This window comes from Akebia trifoliata, chromosome 15 (assembly GCF_017979445.1).
Source record: "Akebia trifoliata isolate Shusen 1 chromosome 15, ASM1797944v1, whole genome shotgun sequence".
Classification (NCBI taxonomy): Eukaryota; Viridiplantae; Streptophyta; class Magnoliopsida; order Ranunculales; family Lardizabalaceae; genus Akebia; species Akebia trifoliata.
The window spans coordinates 26,128,532-26,149,252 of NC_141389.1; the positions used below are offsets into that span (position 1 = coordinate 26,128,532).

The following is a 20,721-nucleotide window of genomic DNA, read 5'->3' on the forward strand; positions in this document are numbered from 1 at the left end:
TGCTTGGGAACGGGCACCGTTGAGGCATCCATTGGGATTTTACTGCAACTTATCAACTATGATGACTGGTCCTTGCAGGTTGTGGAGGGAAACAAGTGACTCGTGGAATGGCATTGTAGCATATAATTTTGAATCGTTATCATTCCATTTTTCAAATTTGTTTGTTGCACGATGTTTTGCACTTTGCATGGAATTTTTTTGTGCCTGGGAGATTATGTGGTTTACGCCACACAAATCCCAATGGTTGTCTAATGGCTGGTATCCTTGGGCAGCACTATCTTTTTTTTCTTAGATACAATAATAAGCCTTGTTGGCACCATGGTCTTAAACCTCTGTTTCGTGTCTTGTCTCGTCCGTGCCAGATACCTAGTCGTCTCGCACGAGTTTTCCGATACATTTGACTGTTTGAGACGTCTTGTTCAGAAATGGAAAAAAAAAAGCATTTATGATTCCTATCCACTTTCATGTAAATATAAATAATTGCAAAGTGAGTCAATTGATTTATTTCGTTGAGACTATGTATGCCAACTCTGTATATGAGGCATCGAGTTAATTGATTTGACATTCTCTTCTCTCTAAAAGATGAAAAAAAAGATGTAGAAGAAGAAACAAAAAGTCACTCTCTACAGTCCACTCTTTCCTCCACTTCATCTCTCAATCTCTGCTCTTCCACCAACATCAAAAGAGAGATGCATCCATTTCGTACATCTCGACTTGAAAACCCAATCTTCCCATACTCAGAACTTCAACTCATTTCTGGAAACGAAAACAATCCCAATCTCATTTACAATGAATCCACACTAACACCAACCCCAACCCCATCATCTCCTCCTCTTTCTATGGTTAGGGTTCCTTCTCCAAACCCTCATTCTCTCGACCAAATCCTAAACCCTAACTTCACACCCCAACACTGCAAACGCCCAAATCCAGACTTCAATCCTTCATACACTCACCCTCATAAAATTTATCTATTCGAACAACAACAACAACAACAACAACAAGACGAAGAAGAATTCGAATATGAGATCAGTGAAAACGGAAACAATGAACAGAAGAAGAAGAACTGGAAGAAGGTTCTTGTTCTTCATCTTTCCTTAAGAACTATAATGGAGGGACGAAAGAAAAGAAGCTAACCAATATCGACATATCTTCTATGAAACAATTACTTGAAACAATTGTAACTCAAAAACACAGATTCTTTATAAATCTCCTCGAAACCCTAGAGTAGAAGGAAAGACAACGAGAAAGGATCCGTGCTGATAAGGAAGAAAAATGGCGTGCCGAGGAGATGGCACACCAAAGAATTATTGACAATGCAATGCTCCTCCTTACCAAAACTCTTCTCCGTGGAAGAAATGAAAGAGAAATGGTGGTTGAGAAGTTTGATTGGGATCAGGAACGAGTGAAGAAGAAGAAGAAGAGGGGTAAGAATTGGAAGAGAGGGGAGGTTTTCAAATTGATACAATTGAGGGGAGAGATGAAGCAAAGGTTTTCGAATACGAGTCGAAGAGGGTTTGTTTGGGATGAGCTTGCCGAGGGTTTGGTTTCGCGTGGGATAAGGAGGGATGGAAAATAATGTAGGGAGAAATGGGTCAAATTGATGGCGTCGTATAAAGATGTAATTGATGGGAAGAAGGATTCTGTTGATCTTCTTTACTTCTCTGAGTTGCAGAGTGTTCTTGATTTGTTAGATTTCTATTTAAAAGCTCAATCTCAGGTGGAGCTTGGGTTTTGGGTCGAGGGTTTTACAACTTGGGTTGACCCTCCAACTTGCCGAGGTGGCATCCCTAGCCCAAATGGATTACCACATTAGCAAACCAACACCATGGCCCTCTAAATTTTATCAAAAATTCATATCTTTAAAATAAAATAAAAATGCAAATTCTTTTGATTTTGATCGAATGTTTTGAAAATAGATGGCTGTTGAAATCCCACCAAACTCCCAAATTTAAAATTAAAATTCAATAATGAAAATTAATTATTTTTGAATTTTTTTTTTCCGAAGTTCATAGAATTTTGTCCTCTACAACCCTGAAGCATTGAATCATGCTTTTAAATGCCTAAGGCTGAGCACTAATAAAGGAGAAATCCTTACTTAGTAAGACTATTAGGACTCAAAAATTAATCAGAAACCTTCAAAGAAATTCTAATTGTTATATTAAATATTTAATTACTATAAAAAATATTCATATTGATCAAGAATTATTTTGTTATAACTAATTGGTGGTGGTGAATAACTAACAGTCATGATATTAGTCAAGATCCCAACCCCTTAAATACAAAATCCTTAATTGAGATTTATCTTTAGGATAATTATCTTCAAGATTTGTGTTATCAAGATACTCATAAATCTCATCATTGGATTTTTTGTGTTTAAAGGGTTGGGATCACAAGTATTTTTAAGGAGTTGTCGACGGATCCCAACCCTATACTATGATACAAGTTATGATAATAGAGCATAAGGAAGCCAAGCTATCGATATATGACGCATGAACATATAATTAAATTATCTTTACTATTAGAAGGAGAGAAAGCGGAGCAAAAATTTGAGCGGTAGTAAATGCCCCCAATTTTTATATTTAAATTTAATATAATCTGGGTAATTTTGGTAAAAAAAGCAAGTAAATCTATAAACATTGGCTAATTTACAAAATTATAAAAACATCCTTTTTACTATGTAATCTTTAAAATTCTTTTAGGATATGCAAATACCAAAGATTTAGCACGCATCTTTGAGTGGCATTACAGATAGTGGGTGTGGCAATAGAAGCTCCCTCATTCTGATTTTTGTTTTAACATTAATTATTTATTTATTATTTTATTTATCAAAGCTTGACAAGTAAGGGTGTTGATGAGTACCTGTTTAACCAAAATCGAAACCGTTAGATTATATCTAATGGATATCCGCATGCACCTGAAACCGATTTATTTTATCATTTCTTTTTATACTATAAATGATTTTAGATAATTTTTATTTTAAAATAAATGTATGTCATATACGGAGTTTAAAATGAGTCGCTCTTCTAAAAATTTCTTACTTTTAGTAAAGATAAATTTTTTTTATTTAAAAAAAAATCATTAATTTATATATTTAGTATAACAAATTATAACTAAATTAATAATTTTGTTGATAATATGTTAATTTTTTGAAGAAATTTTTTTATTATAATGATTTGAAATACTTCTTTTCTCATTTGATTCTTGAGGCTCGAAATCAATGGGTACTCATATTTTTTATACGGTTTCGATTTGTATTTCATTTATTTTATAATCAAAACCAATGATTATGATTTTAAATTCCTTAGTAATCAACCCATTGACACTCATATGGGCAAGAACCAAAATTAGGTTAAAAAATAAATAAATTGTGACACGTGGCATTTAATGGAGCGACACAATTTTTTGTCTGGGGACATCAAAGTTATCGTTCCGCTGTCGCTCAATAATTACATCACGTGCTAGTCAGGTGGGGCATACGTAAACTTACGCGCGAAAAATGGAAAATAAATAAATAAATAAAATTAAATATATAAATAAAGTAAAGAAAAAGGACGAGATTCGATTTTAAAATACTTACATATAAAGCGTTCACTCTCTCTCTTAAATCCCGCTAACCTAAACTCATCTACACCGTTCAATCTCTTTTTCCGAAAATCAACGGTTCATTCACATCGATCCGTGTCAAACTAAACTGACGAATCAAATCTCACTTCCCAATCTCAATAAATACGTCTCTCTCTTATCTCTAACTCACAAATTTTTCTTTCTTTCAAGTTTCATCTCTGTATTTTCTTCTCCTTTTGTTCTATATTTCAAGGTCTCTCTAATGGCGCCAAAGGCTGAGAAGAAACCCGCAGAGAAGAAACCAGCAGAAGAGAAGAAAGCCGAGAAAGCTCCAGTCGGAGAGAAGAAACCTAAAGCCGAGAAGAAACTCCCCAAAGAAGCAACATCTGACAAGAAGAAGAAGAGATCGAAGAAGAATGTTGAGACATACAAGATCTACATCTTTAAGGTCTTGAAACAGGTTCATCCCGACATCGGGATCTCCAGCAAAGCCATGGGGATCATGAATAGCTTCATCAACGACATCTTCGAGAAACTTGCACAAGAGGCTTCGAAGCTTGCTAGGTACAACAAGAAGCCAACCATCACGTCTCGGGAGATCCAGACTGCTGTTCGTCTCGTGTTACCTGGAGAGCTTGCGAAGCATGCCGTGTCTGAAGGAACCAAGGCTGTTACCAAGTTTACAAGTTCTTGAATCTGGAAAGAAAAAAATTGAAATTTAGGGCTTGTCTTTTATTATTCGATCTTGTTTGTAATTTGGGCGTTTTGTATTTAGGGTTTTCGGGGATGAATTGGTGGCGGTGAAATCGATTCGTATGTGGTTAGGTCTAGGGTTAGGGTTAGGGTTAGGGTTTCTTTTTTTTTAATCTGATTGTAAAGTTTTTAATGCGTAGTAATGAATCTATCGTCTTATTTCACTTTAATTTTGAACCTATTTCACTCGGTTCGACTTAGGGTTTGTGGTTTGCCACTCTTTAACGTTTCTTTCAATTTGGAGAGGAAAAAAGAAATGAAAATGATGACTTTTGACTATTAACCTTTTGTAGAGACTATATTAACTCTCTTAAAATGAATCAAACATTTTTCAAAATAAGGGTTAATGAGCTGATTTTGTGTGAAGATGATCTCTACGGTGAAGAGATCATTCTCACAAAAACTCAGTTTATTCTGAAATTTCAAAATCCAATTTACAAGTTGAAGAAATGTGGACCATTTGATTTTGTAAATTAATTTTGATGGGGTTAGAAATTTTGGAATGAGCTGATTTTTTGTGAGGATGATCTCGTCGTCATTGTAGAGATAATCTTCATAAAAAATCAGCCTATTTTGAAATCTCTAATTTGTATATTGAAAAATGTTTGGCTTTCTTTAGGACCTTTGAATGTCACCCTATGTATATAATTTTATATGAATTTGTTTTGAAGGAAAGGCAGATGAATTTGTGATTTTAATAGAAAAATTTGTTCCATTTCAGACCTTGACCTATTCATTACATTTATAATCTTTGTGCATTAAGTGATTTTGCTTAAATCGATGGTCACACAACTGAAGCCCTTGAACCTTGGAACCAACATCCATCACTTTTTGGCATTTTAGATAGTCATAAGGTGTTGTGGCCTACTATGTTGCATAGGCAAGGTTCATACTAGCCATCCATGTCTTATTGATGAGAATATTGGTCATAAATTGACCATGGTCACGACCTCACCTTCGTGCTTTGGGATTTCTTGAATGATTAGAAAGTGTGGATTTTATCGTTTGTTTGTTTGTTTGTTTTTTTTTTTTTTAGTGTAGTTGGTGATGGTTATGTTGGTGCAACATCCGAGTTACATTGTTAGATTAAAAAGAATTTAAAATCTATCCTAAAACAAAAAGTTTGTTAGATAAGGATCAATATTTCATAGGGGTACCTGTTGTGTGCTAGAAGGTTCAGTATTAGATTTAAGTGATACCTCAAAGGTTATTCATAACCTTTCTAGTAAATGTACGCAATTCTCTATGAATCTCATGTCGTACCTCTTGGCACACAACAGGTACATTGCATTTTTTCGGATCCCAGCTATTTGTATCTTGGACTCTTAGTTAGACCACCAAATTAATCCTCAAGGCATGTCATATGTAGTCCTCTCCCTCTATATATACTAGGTAATTTTTGGAATAAATCCTTAAGAGTGTCTCTTAAGTGGGATTCAAACCCATTTCATAAGGCGTGGAATTAAAGTCATTTTTTTAAAAAGCAAAAATAAGTAGAGTTTTTTTTTTTCTAACTAAAAAATATATTTCATGTCAAGATGTGCGATATGAGGCGCTATCTTGAGCTCACTGCAGCATTGTTCTTATAGAAATATTTGACTATAAGGACAATGTTTTAACCCAAACCTCTTTATTAATGATTCTGAAAACCAAGCCAAACATTCAAGTGGGCCTGAAAGATGTGACAAGTGAAGTAAAAAAAGAAAACTAGGTTTAAGATTGCAACTAATGATCGGAAGTACAAAATCAGTTTTTTTTTACAAAAATACTACTGCTCGTAAAAGAGCGAAAAAAAATTAAAAAAAATTGAGAAGAAGATATAATTAACCTGATATAAGCATTGCTAGAAGAAGAAGAACAAGGTTGATAAGTGATCCTCTTGCCATGGCTAGGCTTAGTTTGCTTTTCTTTACAAATCTATTTTCTTTCTCTAATATACCCATGAGAATGAAGGAGGGGGAGAACCTTTTTATATATAAAATTAGGGTTATTTTAGGAAAGAAAGTCAACAGTAAAAATAGATGGACACCAATACATAAAGGGTATGTATGGTTACTCCATGCACTATCATAGTTTTCGTAAGATTTAAGATTTATTACCGATTGTGCATTATGGACCAGTTACCAATACATGTAAGTTATACTTGAACTACCAAATGATTTCTTCCGTAGCTGATCAAACCTCGATCGGATTCTCCATTTATTGTGCCTCATGAGCAAAAGATATAATCTTCATTAGTTTAGATTTTGTACTGCAAGAATTTGGATAACTTTCCAACAACACTTCTTTTTTCAACTCATATTCTGAAATGTTTTGCCAAGAGTGATTTAGGGCTACCGTTATAAGATAGCTCGAGAAATATCAAAACACGAATCCAACATCAGATGGTTAAAATCATTTGAGTCTACATTTTAGGATCTCCAAGGTAGATTTTGTAGAAATTTGATTTATTGATGAATATTACAAAAGTTCCAATAGAGTATTTATAGACATTATATCAACCAAGATATATGAAAACTACCTAATATAAATATTCTAGAATATCCTTATTGATATGTTCTAAATATCAATATATATTTTAGAATACCCTCCATCACAACCTTACATTTGTAATGAGATACACCAACAATGGTACAATGTATCTCATGCATCTTATTCTCTAACATTATCCCGCAATTGCATGGTCTTTTGAAAAAGGAATATGCAATTGGTTTTGTTGAATAATTGTTTGATTTCATTGATTGTCGAAGTGTCAATTGTGCTTGCTGGTGATCACCGTCTGTCTATTAAGTATATTATTGTTGCATCCTGCTATTTTTGAGTCTGTCGGAGCTGGTGGCTTATTAGACTAGATCTGTCATGATCTCTCCTAGAAATATGAAAAAGTAGGATTGTGCGATTTAATTGAAAGAACTCTTATTCGAGAGAGGTTCGATAGAAAAAAATGAGATCGTGTAACATAGATGTGTGAAATTGAAAGATTTGTAGAGATATAGAAGGAGTTGTGATTTTTATTGAAAAAATAAAAAATCTAAAATAATAGCAAAGAAGAAAATAAAAGATATCTAGGTCTGACAATGGCGCAACAATGTAGGTGGCACCATTGCCGAAGAAAGACACACCAAGATCAAACTCTCAACAGAGCTTAGTATCTGAAACCATGTAGAAATCTGATTTATTGAGAATTCTTGGATGAATATTACAAAAGCCCCGATAAGGTATTTACAGGTATTACATCAACATTTATATATGAAAACTACTAATATAAATATTCTAGACTATCCTAATTGATATATTTTAAATATCAATACATATTCTAGAATACCCTACATCACAACCTTCCATTTGTGATGAGATACACTAACAATGATACAATGTATCTCATGCATCTTAATGCAATGCATTTTATTCTTTAATAGATCCTTCTCACATACTTCAAGATATATAGACATACTTTAATAGAGTATTTATAGACATTATATCAACCAAGATATATGAAAACTACCTAATATAAATATTCTAGAATATCCTTATTGATATGTTCTAAATATCAATATATATTTTAGAATACCCTCCATCACAACCTTTCATTTGTAATGAGATGCACCAACAATGGTACAATGTATCTCATGCATCTTTATACAATGCATCTTATTCTCTAACATTATTCTGCAATTGCATGGTCCTTTGAAAAAGGAATATGCAATTGGTTTTGTTGAATAATTCTTTGATTTCATTAATAGATATATTCATTGATTGTCGAAGTGTCAATTGTGCTTGCTGGTGATCACCGTCTATCTATTAAGTACATTATTGTTGCATCCTGCTATTTTTGAGTCTGTTGGAGTTGGTGGCTTATTAGACTAGATCTGTCATGATCTCTCCTAGAAATATGAAAAAGTAGGATTGTGCGATTTAATTAAAAGAACTCTTATTCGAGAGAGGTTAGATAGAAAAAAAATGAGATCGTGTAACATAGATGTGTGAAATTGAAAGATTTGTAGAGATATAGGAGTTGTGATTTTTATTGAAAAATAAAAAATCTAAAATAATAGCAAATCTAAGTCCGACAATGGCGCAACAATGTAGGTGGCACCATTGCCGAAGAAAGACACACCAAGATCAAACTCTCAACAGAGCTTAGTATCTGAAACTATGTAGAAATCTGATTTATTGAGAATTCTTGGATGAATATTACAAAAGCCCCAATAAGGTATTTACAGGTATTACATCAATCTTTATATATGAAAACTACCTAATATAAATATTCTAGACTATCCTAATTGATATATTTTAAATATCAATACATATTCTAGAATACCCTACATCACAACCTTCCATTTGTGATGAGATACACTAACAATGATACAGTGTATCTCATGCATCTTAATGCAATGCATTTTATTCTTTAATGGATCCTTCTCACATACTTCAAGATATAAACATCCCTTAGGATGTGTAACACATATGACCATTTAGGGTTTTTTTCCCCTTCAAAGCTCTAAAACTCTTTATGCAGAAAATATAAATCACTATAAGCCCAAATCCAAACTATATAAGCTTTTTTGGGCTTTCATTCCTCAAGATGAAAATTGTATTCAGATTGTATGTTTGCTCTTGATCTAAAGATTGTCCTCATTTTTCGTGCTCATTTGGTTAACCTCTTTTGATAGTGGGCTTAATCTTGATTTAGCGATATCTTTTATTCATTTGATGATGGTTGATCTTTGTTCTTTTTCCACTTCCTAGTTGATAGAAAGTAAGAAAAAATGGAAGGATGATAGCCTGTCAAGGATGTTTCGAATGTCAAGTTAGTACTTAGATAGAAAAAAAAAAAATGAATGAAGAAGAAGATGGATAGTACTCAAAAATATTAACATTAGAACTTTATCAATCCATTCTTTAATTTCTAAAGGATATATTTATAAGCAAGTCTTAGATATAGGTGTCATCACATTGTTTATCTAGTTGTACGATGAATTAGGTAATTAAGATGCATTTGAATGCTTTTAATATATGTCCATCACTTGTAAGCAAGCATTTAAGTCTGATGTATAAGTGTTTCATACCATTAATGCAAAGTAAATAAATGATGACATGTGATGTCCTATCAATTTGAAAGGATATGATTGAATATAGATATGTGCTAGGGATCAAGTTAGATATGGACTTGGGATTCGATCAGATACAAGCTACAAATCATATAAAAAATGAGTAAGAAATTAGATCAGATACGAGCTCGGATTTAAGTCAAATACAACTTAGGGATCAAATTAAAAATGAGGTAAGGATCATATATAAGTTTGGGTTTCAGTTTCTATGTGATATAATTTAGATATGAATTGCTATAACATATGAATTGTCTTTTTATGTGAGGATAATGTCATATGTGGGGGTACATGTCACAATCTTAGGTAGGGACAAAAATGGTTACCACACAAACTAATACAGGCCAGATAAAATTCCAAACTAAATGAACCTAAAAACCTTTATCCACACCACAGTGACCCAATATTTTTATTAGGGGTGTCAGCTACCATTTTCAAACCTCGTTTTGGCTCTTCGAGAGTTAATCGTTCTCTAATTATTCCTCTTAAAAAATGGGAAATCTTTCCCTAAATATTAGAATCTGCTCTTCATGAATAATCTTCTTCATTGATCAAAAGCAACATATCCTTATCATTTATTTCTAAAATGAACCACCACCATATAACTCATCACCAACATTTATTTATTTGATTATTACAGGGATACAAGTCTACTAAGGACAAAAGGTTATGTTGTAGCTCTTAGCAGCATTGCATTGATACAATGGAGGATAACTGTCCATTGGATATGTATGCGCAAGAGGACAAGCCTTTTTAAATATCTGCGAGTACTGATTAGGTTGACAAGCCTCCCGCCTACCGTATGCCCCGGTACAACAATACTTAGGATCTTTCAATGCATCACATGGGCTTTGACATCCTACAACCGTCCCATTAGAGTTCTTGTACAACAGCTCAGTTGGACACACACGTGTCAAATCAGTAACACATTCAACAATCGGGCAAGAGAATGTCGCACCAATTGGGGCCACCCGAACCGGTAGATTGTAACCGTGGATCAAGCTGAGTTCATATCTAACAACAGAATTCTCGATATTGAAATTGAGAAGGGTGACCGGGAAAGCCGTGGGTGGTCCACCATTACAGTTGATATCAGTGGTCCCACAGTCTCCTGTTGCACATGACACGTGTAACGAATCATCAGTTACACAACCGGTTCGGAGCCAAATAGATCCGGTCCATTGGTCTGGGGTTATAAAGATGGTGAGTGTGTCGGATGGGTACTCCCACATGGCTTCACCTATATCTGGACTGGCGGCTAACCACACTGAATAAGGGCAACGGTTCTCATAGTTGAATATGGTTCCACAATACACACCTGAAAAATACAGGATCATAAGTTATTGAATGCTGTCAATGGATCGGATCTTACCTAATGTACCGATCCAGTAAAGATCCAATCCATTAAAATGTGATTATATTCTACCTACCCTTCTATGGAAGGGGAATCCTTTTTGAGGTTTAGGGGTAAAAGAGGAAAGATAATATATTTGGAGTTGTAAAATAGGAAATGTAATAAAGAAAATTGTAGGGATGCTTTAGAAAATAGGTAGAAGAGAAAAGCAATAAAATCGAAATTCTTGGGGGAGAGGAAGAAGATCGAAGACACAGGAGGACGAATAACACTCCTCGAGATACTTTGTTTATTATGGAGATATGTAATTCTCTATGTTGTATATTAAATTGGATTTGATATGGTCTGAATCCAATCCAATTGAGATTTGAAACTTAATATTGCTTTGTGATATAAAAAAAATATATATCCGATCCATCGGGAACTGTAGAACTGTATGCATTGGGATACATTTTTTTATGGGGAAGTGCAATTGTGTATCACGAGGTGTTCAGTTTTACGGTATTTGAACTTGTCACGTCGTGGAGTCATTTGAGTATGCCACTTGACAAGTCATATTATCACGATTAAAAAAAAAAAAAACAATTATCTCACAAAACAATATATTATAAAAGAAATTGTATTTGTCAACAGTTTATAAAAATTCATTATTAGTGATCAAGTCTGATTGTTACTAACCGAGCCAAACATTCAGTGGGCCTGAAATAGGTGAAAAATGATGTAAAAAAAAAAAAAAAGACTAGGGTGTAAGATTGCAACTAACAACGGAGAGTACAAAATCTTTATTTTAAAAGAATTTATTTAAATAAAAAAAAAATTGAGTAGAAGATATAATTAACCTGAGAAAAGCATTGCAAGAAGAACAAGAATCTTGATAAGTGATCCTCTTGCCATGGTTAAGCTTGCTTTGATTTGCATTTCTTTTTTTTCTCTAATATACCCATAAGAGAGAGAGATGGGGAGAAGGTTTTTATATTTAAAATTGGGGTTATTTTAGGAAAGAAAGTCAACAATATAAATAGATGCACCACAATATATAAAGCCTATGTATGGGTGCTTCATGCACTATCGTATCTTTCCTAGGACGTACCTCTTTATTCAAGTTGGCACACTAATGAAATTAGGGTATGGTCCACTAATGAAAATGTTCCGATTAACAATCTAATTCACATTCCCAAAGGTTTTTGATTCTACAATAAAACTATCGATGGGTTTGTTCTCTCTGATTTTTATATTGGGTGATCCGCCGACATATTTTGTTGTACGATATAAAATTTTCATGGGGTCAGGTCGTGCCGTTGTAAAATTAGTCCCATGCGAGAAGGGTCTTGGGACACCCTATGATATATATATATATATATATATATATATATATATATATATATATATATATATATATATATAGAAATTAGGGGTATTTACGAAAAAGTCAACTTACGATGAATTACGATCCTGACTCATTGTTCATTTTATTTACCAAAACACAAATGATCACAAATTCAGAGATTTTAAGGTGACAATTTCACAAGTTTAAAGTGATTAATAGGAAATAGTCACTTTAAAATCGTCGAATTCATTATAATTTTGGATTTTCTTTTAACGAAAATGTAATTATTCATGTTTTAGTCGAACTAGTAATTCATCCAAGAAATTATTTACAAATTGAGTCATATGGATCAGTCACCTACTTATGTAAGTTACTACTAGAACTACCAAATATTTTTTTCTATAGCTAAATAAGCGGCGACTTGAACTCTCCATTTATTGTGCCCGCACTAGCAAAAATATATTATCTTAGATTTTAAATTTTACGAATACATGCATGCTTTGCGAAGTGTGTTTTACTAAAACGGCATAGTATCTGCCAAAATTACGAATTTGCCCTTAAGTGACATTATTTAGGCATATATATCTTACATTTCATACCACAAGGGTAGAAATATTCAAGGAAGAAGATTCTGATCTTAAATTCTAGAACAAGTTTTTAGGATCAACTTAGCCAAAACACAATCGGAAGGAAAATAGTTTCTATAATTTGATTATGACAAATCCAAAATTGAAATATTACGATCTAAATTGAGCTCGAACATAAGATTTTGTTCCTCTCGATTTCGAGTTTCTTTTTTCTTGATTGCTTTAAGTAGAGAGCAATTATTTGTAGATCATAAGTCACCCCTTCCATGCACCCCAAACCCTTTTTTTTTTTTTATAACTTTTATTTTACCAATTTTTAAATATTTATTAGTTAAATACCACTTTTTTATGTTTTTTGTTGTTGTTGTTGTTATTGTTGAGATCAAGATCGAGAACAGTGTTCCGTTCCTAACTACAGTGTTTACATGGCATGTTTTTGTTGAAGCTTAAAACACCTAGGGCTACGAAACCATTTTATGAGTAACACGCAATCCAATGTATTTAAACTCTAATAAAAGTCCAATGTATTTAAACTTATATATATATAAAAATACTACATAGACACTAAAAGTCACTACGTGAAAATCCGAAATTTTAACGAAAAAAATCGATGGGCCTGGCCCGTCAAATTTTAATACCAAAATTCCGCGGCCCTCGGACCACGTTTCCCATTCTCGTTCGATCTCACTCTCTCATTGTCTGTCTCTCGATCTCATCTCTTTCTCTGTCTCTGTCTCTGTCTCTCTCACAGTCTCTCTCTCTCTCTCTCACTCTCTCGATCTCATCTCACTCTCACTCTCACTCTCTCTCGATCTCATCTCACACTCTCTCTCTGTCTCTCTCTCAGTCTCTTTCTATCTTTGTCTCACAGTTTCTCTCGATCGATCGACCTTGCTCTTTATATCTCTCTATCTCGATGGATCGACCTCTTCATCTCTTTCTCACAGTCGCTTTCTTGATCGATCAACCTCTCCATCTCTCTCTCTCTCTCTCATAGTTTCTCCCTCGATCGATCTCTCTTTCGATCTATCTCCCTCGATAGATCTCTCTCACTTCCATATCTTTCTGACGTAATCGCAATCGGATTTGAAGTCTCTAGGGTTTCGCTTTCTCTCACGCAGTCGGATTGAACTCTCTAAGGTTTCGATTTTGTCACAATCCGTTGTCTTAGATTGGAAGCTGAGTTTCTGCTAAGGTATTCTCACTTTTCTAGGTATGATCGACTGTAAATTCGATGATGATTTGTTGCTTTACTAGTGCGTCTTACGATTAAATCTATCTTCGATTATTTTAGTGATTCATTTTGTTTTATTTTGATGGTTTTAATGGTTGATTCTATGAGGATTATGAGAGTTTGGATATGAAATTGTGAGATTATTCTGTTTTGTTGAGGTTTTGAAGGTATATGAAGTGGAAAGTTGGGTTTTTGGTTTATTTTTGTTTTACAATGACCATCTTTTAGTGTTTTCAGGTGTTTGTTGATCTTCTAAAGCAATTGGTTTGGTTCTATTCTTTGTTTCTGTGAAATTGGTTTCCAAATGTTGAATTAGATGGTCAGATTCTTGAGAAATCATAGCCATGTAGATTGTAGATTGGACTTTTGCTATAGGTTTCATCAAAGTGTATAATCTGCCTGATTTCATGGATAAAAGATAATAAAAAGAACTGTTGGGGATAAAAATATATAATTTTTTATTCCCTTGTTAGTCTTCTTTAATGGACACACGTACACACACACACATATTGATTTTATAATTGAAGGTATGGATTAAATGAAATCAATTTTCAAATAAGAATGTAATTATCCTTGTTAATTGATATTGTAAGTTTGGTTATTTTGAGTGAAAGCTCTTGGTTTGTTAGGAGATTAAGATCTGATCCTCTTGACCGGAAAAAAAAATCCAATTGATCACTTTTTGTTTCTTGAATTTTTTTTCTTTTTCTCTATTTGAGTTTAGGAGACTTGTGGCCTTCATTGCAGTGCAAACTTGAATTGCTTTGTATTTTGACTTAACACATAAAGCAAGCAAATGGGTGGTGGTTGATATGAGATTAATTCCCAAATAAGCAAATGCCATTGTTCACCCAATATTTGTATAGAGTATGGATGATGTTGATGTAGTTTTCAAAATTCAGTTCACTATGTTTTTTGTATGTAATTGCCTTCTACTAGGAAGAACTATGTATATTCTGCCTGGAGCTAAGGTAACTTGCCTCTCTCTCTCTCTTGTCCTTTTTTGTGTCTCCCATTTGATACAAATTGTCTCAATGGACTTTGTGATGTGGGATTCTGCAGTCCCTGATCTCTTATATATTTCCTTTACAAGTGGATTAGTCATAGGAAACCAGCATTTGTTCTTGAAAAAAATTCAATTTAGTCATACTAGTAGTTCAGTTATTATGGTTAAGCTTCACTTTAAATCTTTCACACTTTTTTCAACTGATAGTTATATTGAGCCAAACATAGAAGGGTATTGGGTTTGGAATTGGATTAAAACATAACATTGAAAGAAAGAGAAAGAAAGCAAGTGTGTAAGCAAGGGGTGTCTTGGATTAAGTAAAAAAAAGAGTATGATAAGTTTGAAAAGATGGGTGATGGATTGTGAGGTGAGGTCAAAGTCCAATAATCTAAGGGAAAAAAGGGAAGTACAGAGTCTTCACTAACATGTTCTTTCTATGCTTCTCAGGTCATTCTTTACTATGAATTTTATAGATAGAGAGTTATGGATGATCATCCAGCTACTCATGTACTTGTTGTATACAAAGGTGATGTATGCTTATAGTTACAATTTGTACTTGTTTTATGCTTATCGTTACAAATTGAAAATTCTATTTTTACCGTGATCACTTGGATAAGTTGTTCTTTTCAGGGTAGTGGTTGGAAAGTTGTCGCAAGCTTTGAGAGAAATTTTCCTAACAAGATCAAACAGCTCCCCTTGGATAGACATTTTGACATCAACAATGTCAAAGGGGTATCTTTCTCTGCCTCTTTATTCTATTTGTTTTCTATATATATATATATATATATATATATATATATATATATAGGGAAATGTTCAGCAACAAACATTTTGACAAACATTTTGGCAAAACATTTTTCAAAATATGGGTTGCAGGTTTTGGAATGGGCTGATTTTTGGTGAGAATGATCTCTACGGTGAGGAGATCATCATCACCAAAAATCAGCCCATTCCAAAACTTCTAACCGATCAAAAATGGTTTATAAAAAATGGACGGTCCACGATTTTTCAACCTGTAAACATGGGGCTAGAAGTTTTGGAATGAGCTGATTTTTGGTGAGGATGATCTCCTCACCGTAGAGATCATCCTCACCAACAATCAGCTCATTCCAAAACCTCTAACTCATGTTTTGAAAAATGTTTTGCCAAAATGTTTGTCAAAATGTTTGTTGCTGAAAGGGACCCATATATATATATATATATATATATATATAATATATATATATATATTATATATATATATATATATATATATATATCACAACATATATATCAGCACAAATTGAACATTTTGTATTGCACATTTCACCCTTAACCTTGAGTTCATTTCTCATAGGACTAGGAGTTCTGTTTGTTGATTTTTGGAGAGGAAACCATCCTCTCGAAAAAAAAAAACCCAACACTTCTAACCTTGTGACTGCCTATTTCACCTTCAATTTTTTAAAATAGCTCATTGTAACATATCAAACATATAATTTAAAAGAATCTGGACTATTGAAATCCTAATCTACTTTAAGTTCACAATTGATGAGGTTGATAAGTTTAAGAATGAGCTGATATTTGTGATGGAAGTGACCTTCTTAGTGAGGAGAATATTCTCACTAAAAATCAGCCTTGTGAATCAGTCTGTAGCACCCTATGAGATTTTCAGGGAAAACGACACCAGATGATTCTTCCTAGCCTCTAAGTGTGTCACTTGTTTTCCATGACTCCATACATTGGAATGTTTTTGAATTTTCCTCAGGTCTCCTGTTTTAAGTTTAAATTGGTTGTTATTGTTTTGTTTCTTGTGCACAACATTTACTAACTTATATGCTCAAGCCATCACATCTTTCTGTTGGGTTGATGAACCTCGTTGATAATTAGGAAACCAATTTTTCGGCCTGGGTAAAGTAAAATCTGTGCTTGTTATTTACTCTATTACCTAGATCTCTCATTATTGGTTTGTTCTTTCAAAATTTAAAGGCCTTTTTGTTAGAAAATACATAGAGACTGGAAAATGGCTGTAACGACTAACATAGTATGATGGCAAGTGGCAAGGGCCACCTTTCTTTGTTGCGGAAAGAAACTTGCGATGGCTTGAATCAGTCTAATCATCAACTTACAAATGAGTACTTTATCATATCTGGTTTTCTCTGATAAGTTTCCTATTAGATCAGTCATGGAGGATCACTGACTTCTCATAACTTCTCTTTAAGTCTTTCACTAGATTTTAGTTCATATTTTTGTGGATTGCAAAACAGATATTCAAGCAGTCTTGAAAACAAGCGAGGTGATCTCCTTGATGGGCCTAGTGGTGGAGAGGGATTTGCTGAAGACAATGTTTTACTGGCTTCATGTAAGCATATGATCTTCTGATTAGGTGCTTTTTCAATTTTTTTTATATTTTATTCTTTGTCTACCATGGTGAGTGAAATTGCTAATATATGTGTCATCAAATACTTTTCTACCCATCTTAGTCTAGAAGTAGATGAACTTAAAATTTGTGAGGAGATAGGATGTTTGATAGAATAATATAAGGGAAGGAGAAGTAGAAGAGAAAAGATAGTCCAGGAGAATCTAGACCTTTGATCCCCTCACTCTTAGTTCATTCCAGCCAATTTAATAATTAAATTACATATTTACCCACTAAGTCATGTCTGGACCCACTTCCCTTGCTAGAATTGCCCTGAAATTTAGTTTATTACTGTCAAACTGTGCTTATTTGTCAAATGAGTTGTAGCTTGGACATAATAAAAACTCTTCTTTTGTAGCTTATAACAATATCACTCACAGTAACCAAGTTTGGATATTGCAATTGTTCAGCAGTGTTTAGTTCAATTGGATTTGGATAAATCGTTGACAGTTTCAAAAAAATTATTCTTCTCCGGGTCCATCTTTTGTAGTTTTGAAATTGGGTTAATTCTCTGAGTGCATGACCCTTTAGCTTTTCTCCTTTAGGATGGAGAATCAGGATGGACTAGTCTACATAGAGCTCTTCATTTTGGACATCTAGCTGTGGCGAGCATTCTTCTTCAATCTGGTGCTTCACTTGCATTGGAGGACTCCAAAAATCGAACCCCTGTTGATCTCCTCTGCGGGCCTGTGTTGCAGGTTGTTGGAAATGAGCGTAATTTAAGTTTGTTATCACAATGTGACTATATGTGTAACTTCTGAGGTTCATTTTGTTATTGTGGCTTCCATAGATGGGTTAGTTGATATCATGAGTGATCACTTATGTTTTCAGTTTCTTCGGAGGTCTTCAATTGGGGAAGTGGTGCAAACTATCAACTCGGTACTGGGAATGCGCACATACAGAAGTTACCATGCAAAGTTGATGCGCTTCAAGGTTCTTATATTAGGGTGGTTTCTGCTGTAAAGTTATTTGTTAGTTTAATTATTGTCAGTTATTTGTAGCTTCGACAGAATTTTCGATCTTAACAAAGAGGTTTACATGTATATTAATTTTGGATTATTTAATTTAATTTGGAGCTTGTTTTATGATTTTTCTTTTTCTGATTTTTTTATATATTATTTCGTTCATTGTGATTGGTGAATTAGAGGACCGTGCTATTGTTTGTTAAACCTCCAAATTTGACGGTCATACTCTATGGATTTTTTTTTGTTTTTTTTGAAGTCCATTCTCCAATAATTTGATAGTCCAGGACCGTCAAAAAAAAATTCTACAAGAGAATATTTGACGGGCATATTTGACGGGAGGGTCCGTCAAATTTCTCAAAATTTGACGGGCTAAGACCGTCAAATATGGGCCTTTTTCACATAATGAGTTATTTGTAGATCACAAATCCTCGCTCTAAATTCTAAACAAAAGACAGAGATCTTGAATTCAAATCCCTTGCATGTGGGGGGTAGGGGACTGCACATGCCCCAAGGATTGATTAGGTGCTCTAAGTAAGAGGTCTAGACACCTCAATTCAACAAAATAAAACAAAAAAGACTATTTTTTTCTTTATTAATGCAATCACACCAAGGAAGTGCAAAGGTTACTTTTAAGTGACGAGAGACTATCGATTGTATGAGGTATACAAGTAGTCACTCCACTCTACTTAAGATCTTCAATCGGGCTGATTTTTATCGTGTAGGTCGCCAAAAGGGTGGGTGGACCCATCAATGGGTCCACACTGTATCGATCTATCCCATGAATGATTCAGGGCTAGCCTCATAAAGATAGCACGAGAACTACCATATCACAAAACACACCAAGATCAAGATGTGGACCAATTCTTGTTTTGCATGTGGTCTATAGAATCAAAACAAGCCGATTATCCTAACCATTACATCAGATTGGGGTGATAATCAAAGGATCAATAGATTTATAACCATATTCCTAGGAGAGAGATGGGTTGTGGTGGGTGTATTGAGGTGGATTGTAATATTGTGAATTAGCTTGCTCCCATTTTCTATCACGATCGATGTTGTACAATGTACCTGAGGTTGTAGTTGGTTTGGGTCTACCTCTACCATTTTTTGTTCTTTCAATATATATATATGAGTAGCGTTCAGAGGCCCTAAAGAGAGTCAAACATTTTTTCAATGTATAGGTTAGAAGTTTCGTAGAGATCATCATCACCAAAAATCAGACCATTTTGAAACTTCTAACCCCCATTAAAAGTGATTTATAAAAATTGGACGGACCACAATACTTCAACTAATAAATTAGGGTTAGAAGTTTCGGACTAAGCAGTTGATTTTTGGTGTGAAGAGATCATCCTCACAAAAAATCAGCTCATTTTGAAACTTCTAACCTCTGTTTTGAAATATGTTTGGCACAATATTTGGTTCTCCTTAATGCCTCTGAACACTTCCCTATATCTATCTCATTCAACATACAATGTTGGGAAGACAACATGGAACTAATACGTTTGCCTTATATGAGTTAGAAGTTTCGGAATAGCTAATTTTTAGTGAGGATAATCTCTATGATAATTTATATTATTTTCTTCATTAAAGGCCTAAAACAATAACTACTGAAGAAGAAGAAAAAAAACTCAATCCAAGCCCAAGCTAATATGGGCCCATTAGCTAGATAGTATTAAATAATTTGTTTCTTTTTCTTGAAAACACTAGTCCCAACTCTCAACCCACAGTTGAAGCTCTCCATCAAACAGAAGGTTGAGATGCTTGGGATTTCCAAGAAAAATGTATGCCTAGACAAATGTTTTCTAAACCTTAAAAAGTGGTGTGATCTCTACGAAATCTATGCTTTCAGCTTTTTCTGCCTGTTTGATGGGTGAGCCTTAACCATGGGTTGAGACTATAAGTCATATTTTCTCTTTGGGATGGGACTAATCCTTACTATCACACGCTCCAACACCACATAAGTTTTCCAATGTGCAAAGAACAAATTCCTCACCGGCCACCCGCAAGGCGCACCTCACTTACCTTACTTGGTGCGTGTGATGTGCAGGCATTGCACATGCCCCGGGACTAGTCCTTGGGCAAGACCATGGTCTATAGACAGGGAAAAGCCCAGATACAGGCACAATGGTGATTTTAAAAAAAAGAACAAATTAGTAAACCACCCAAATTTTAAACACATGACCACATGGAACAACCCGTATTGCTAGTTTTAACGTTGAGCCAACCCCTTGGGGGTAGTATAAATAATTTGGTTCGGTCCATTGTAGGATAAGGTGGCGAATCTAATTGTTATTTAAGGAGCAAATATTAATACTGGTGTTGAGTCTAGTCCCACATTGGACACAAATTGCGTTGTCTCTCTCCTTATAAGATCCAGGGTTTCTCCACTCATTGCTAATTGATTTTAAGTTGGACCCCCAAGTTTATC

At 34.2% G+C, this 20,721-nt stretch overlaps 3 protein-coding genes across 5 annotated transcripts; 2 read left to right on the plus strand and 1 right to left on the minus strand.

The window, feature by feature from the left end:
* Positions 1 to 3,741: 3,741 nt before the first annotated feature.
* Positions 3,742 to 4,481, plus strand: LOC147384843 (histone H2B.2-like). The gene has a single exon (XM_086426339.1). The coding sequence runs from the start codon at positions 3,827 to 3,829 to the stop codon at positions 4,256 to 4,258; it is 432 nt and encodes a 143-aa protein (XP_086282465.1). The 5' UTR covers positions 3,742 to 3,826; the 3' UTR covers positions 4,259 to 4,481.
* Positions 4,482 to 9,965: 5,484 nt separating this feature from the next.
* On the minus strand, positions 9,966 to 11,722 carry LOC147384844 (thaumatin-like protein 1). The gene is made up of 2 exons (XM_086424793.1): positions 11,619 to 11,722; positions 9,966 to 10,743 (listed from the first exon to the last, which is right to left on the minus strand). The coding sequence occupies exons 1-2, from the start codon at positions 11,695 to 11,697 to the stop codon at positions 10,079 to 10,081; spliced, it is 744 nt and encodes a 247-aa protein (XP_086280919.1). The 5' UTR covers positions 11,698 to 11,722; the 3' UTR covers positions 9,966 to 10,078.
* A 5,034-nt stretch (positions 11,723 to 16,756) lies between these two features.
* Positions 16,757 to 18,416, plus strand: LOC147384845 (uncharacterized). Of its 3 annotated transcripts, none has more exons than XM_086426004.1 (4): positions 16,757 to 17,044; positions 17,177 to 17,271; positions 17,874 to 18,051; positions 18,160 to 18,416. In XM_086426004.1, the coding sequence occupies exons 1-4, from the start codon at positions 17,041 to 17,043 to the stop codon at positions 18,327 to 18,329; spliced, it is 447 nt and encodes a 148-aa protein (XP_086282130.1). In that variant the 5' UTR covers positions 16,757 to 17,040; the 3' UTR covers positions 18,330 to 18,416. The 3 variants fall into 3 exon arrangements, with proteins under 3 accessions (XP_086282130.1, XP_086282131.1, XP_086282132.1); XM_086426005.1 differs by having other exon boundaries at positions 17,874 to 18,026; XM_086426006.1 differs by lacking the exon at positions 17,874 to 18,051.
* The last annotated feature ends 2,305 nt before the right edge of the window (positions 18,417 to 20,721 follow it).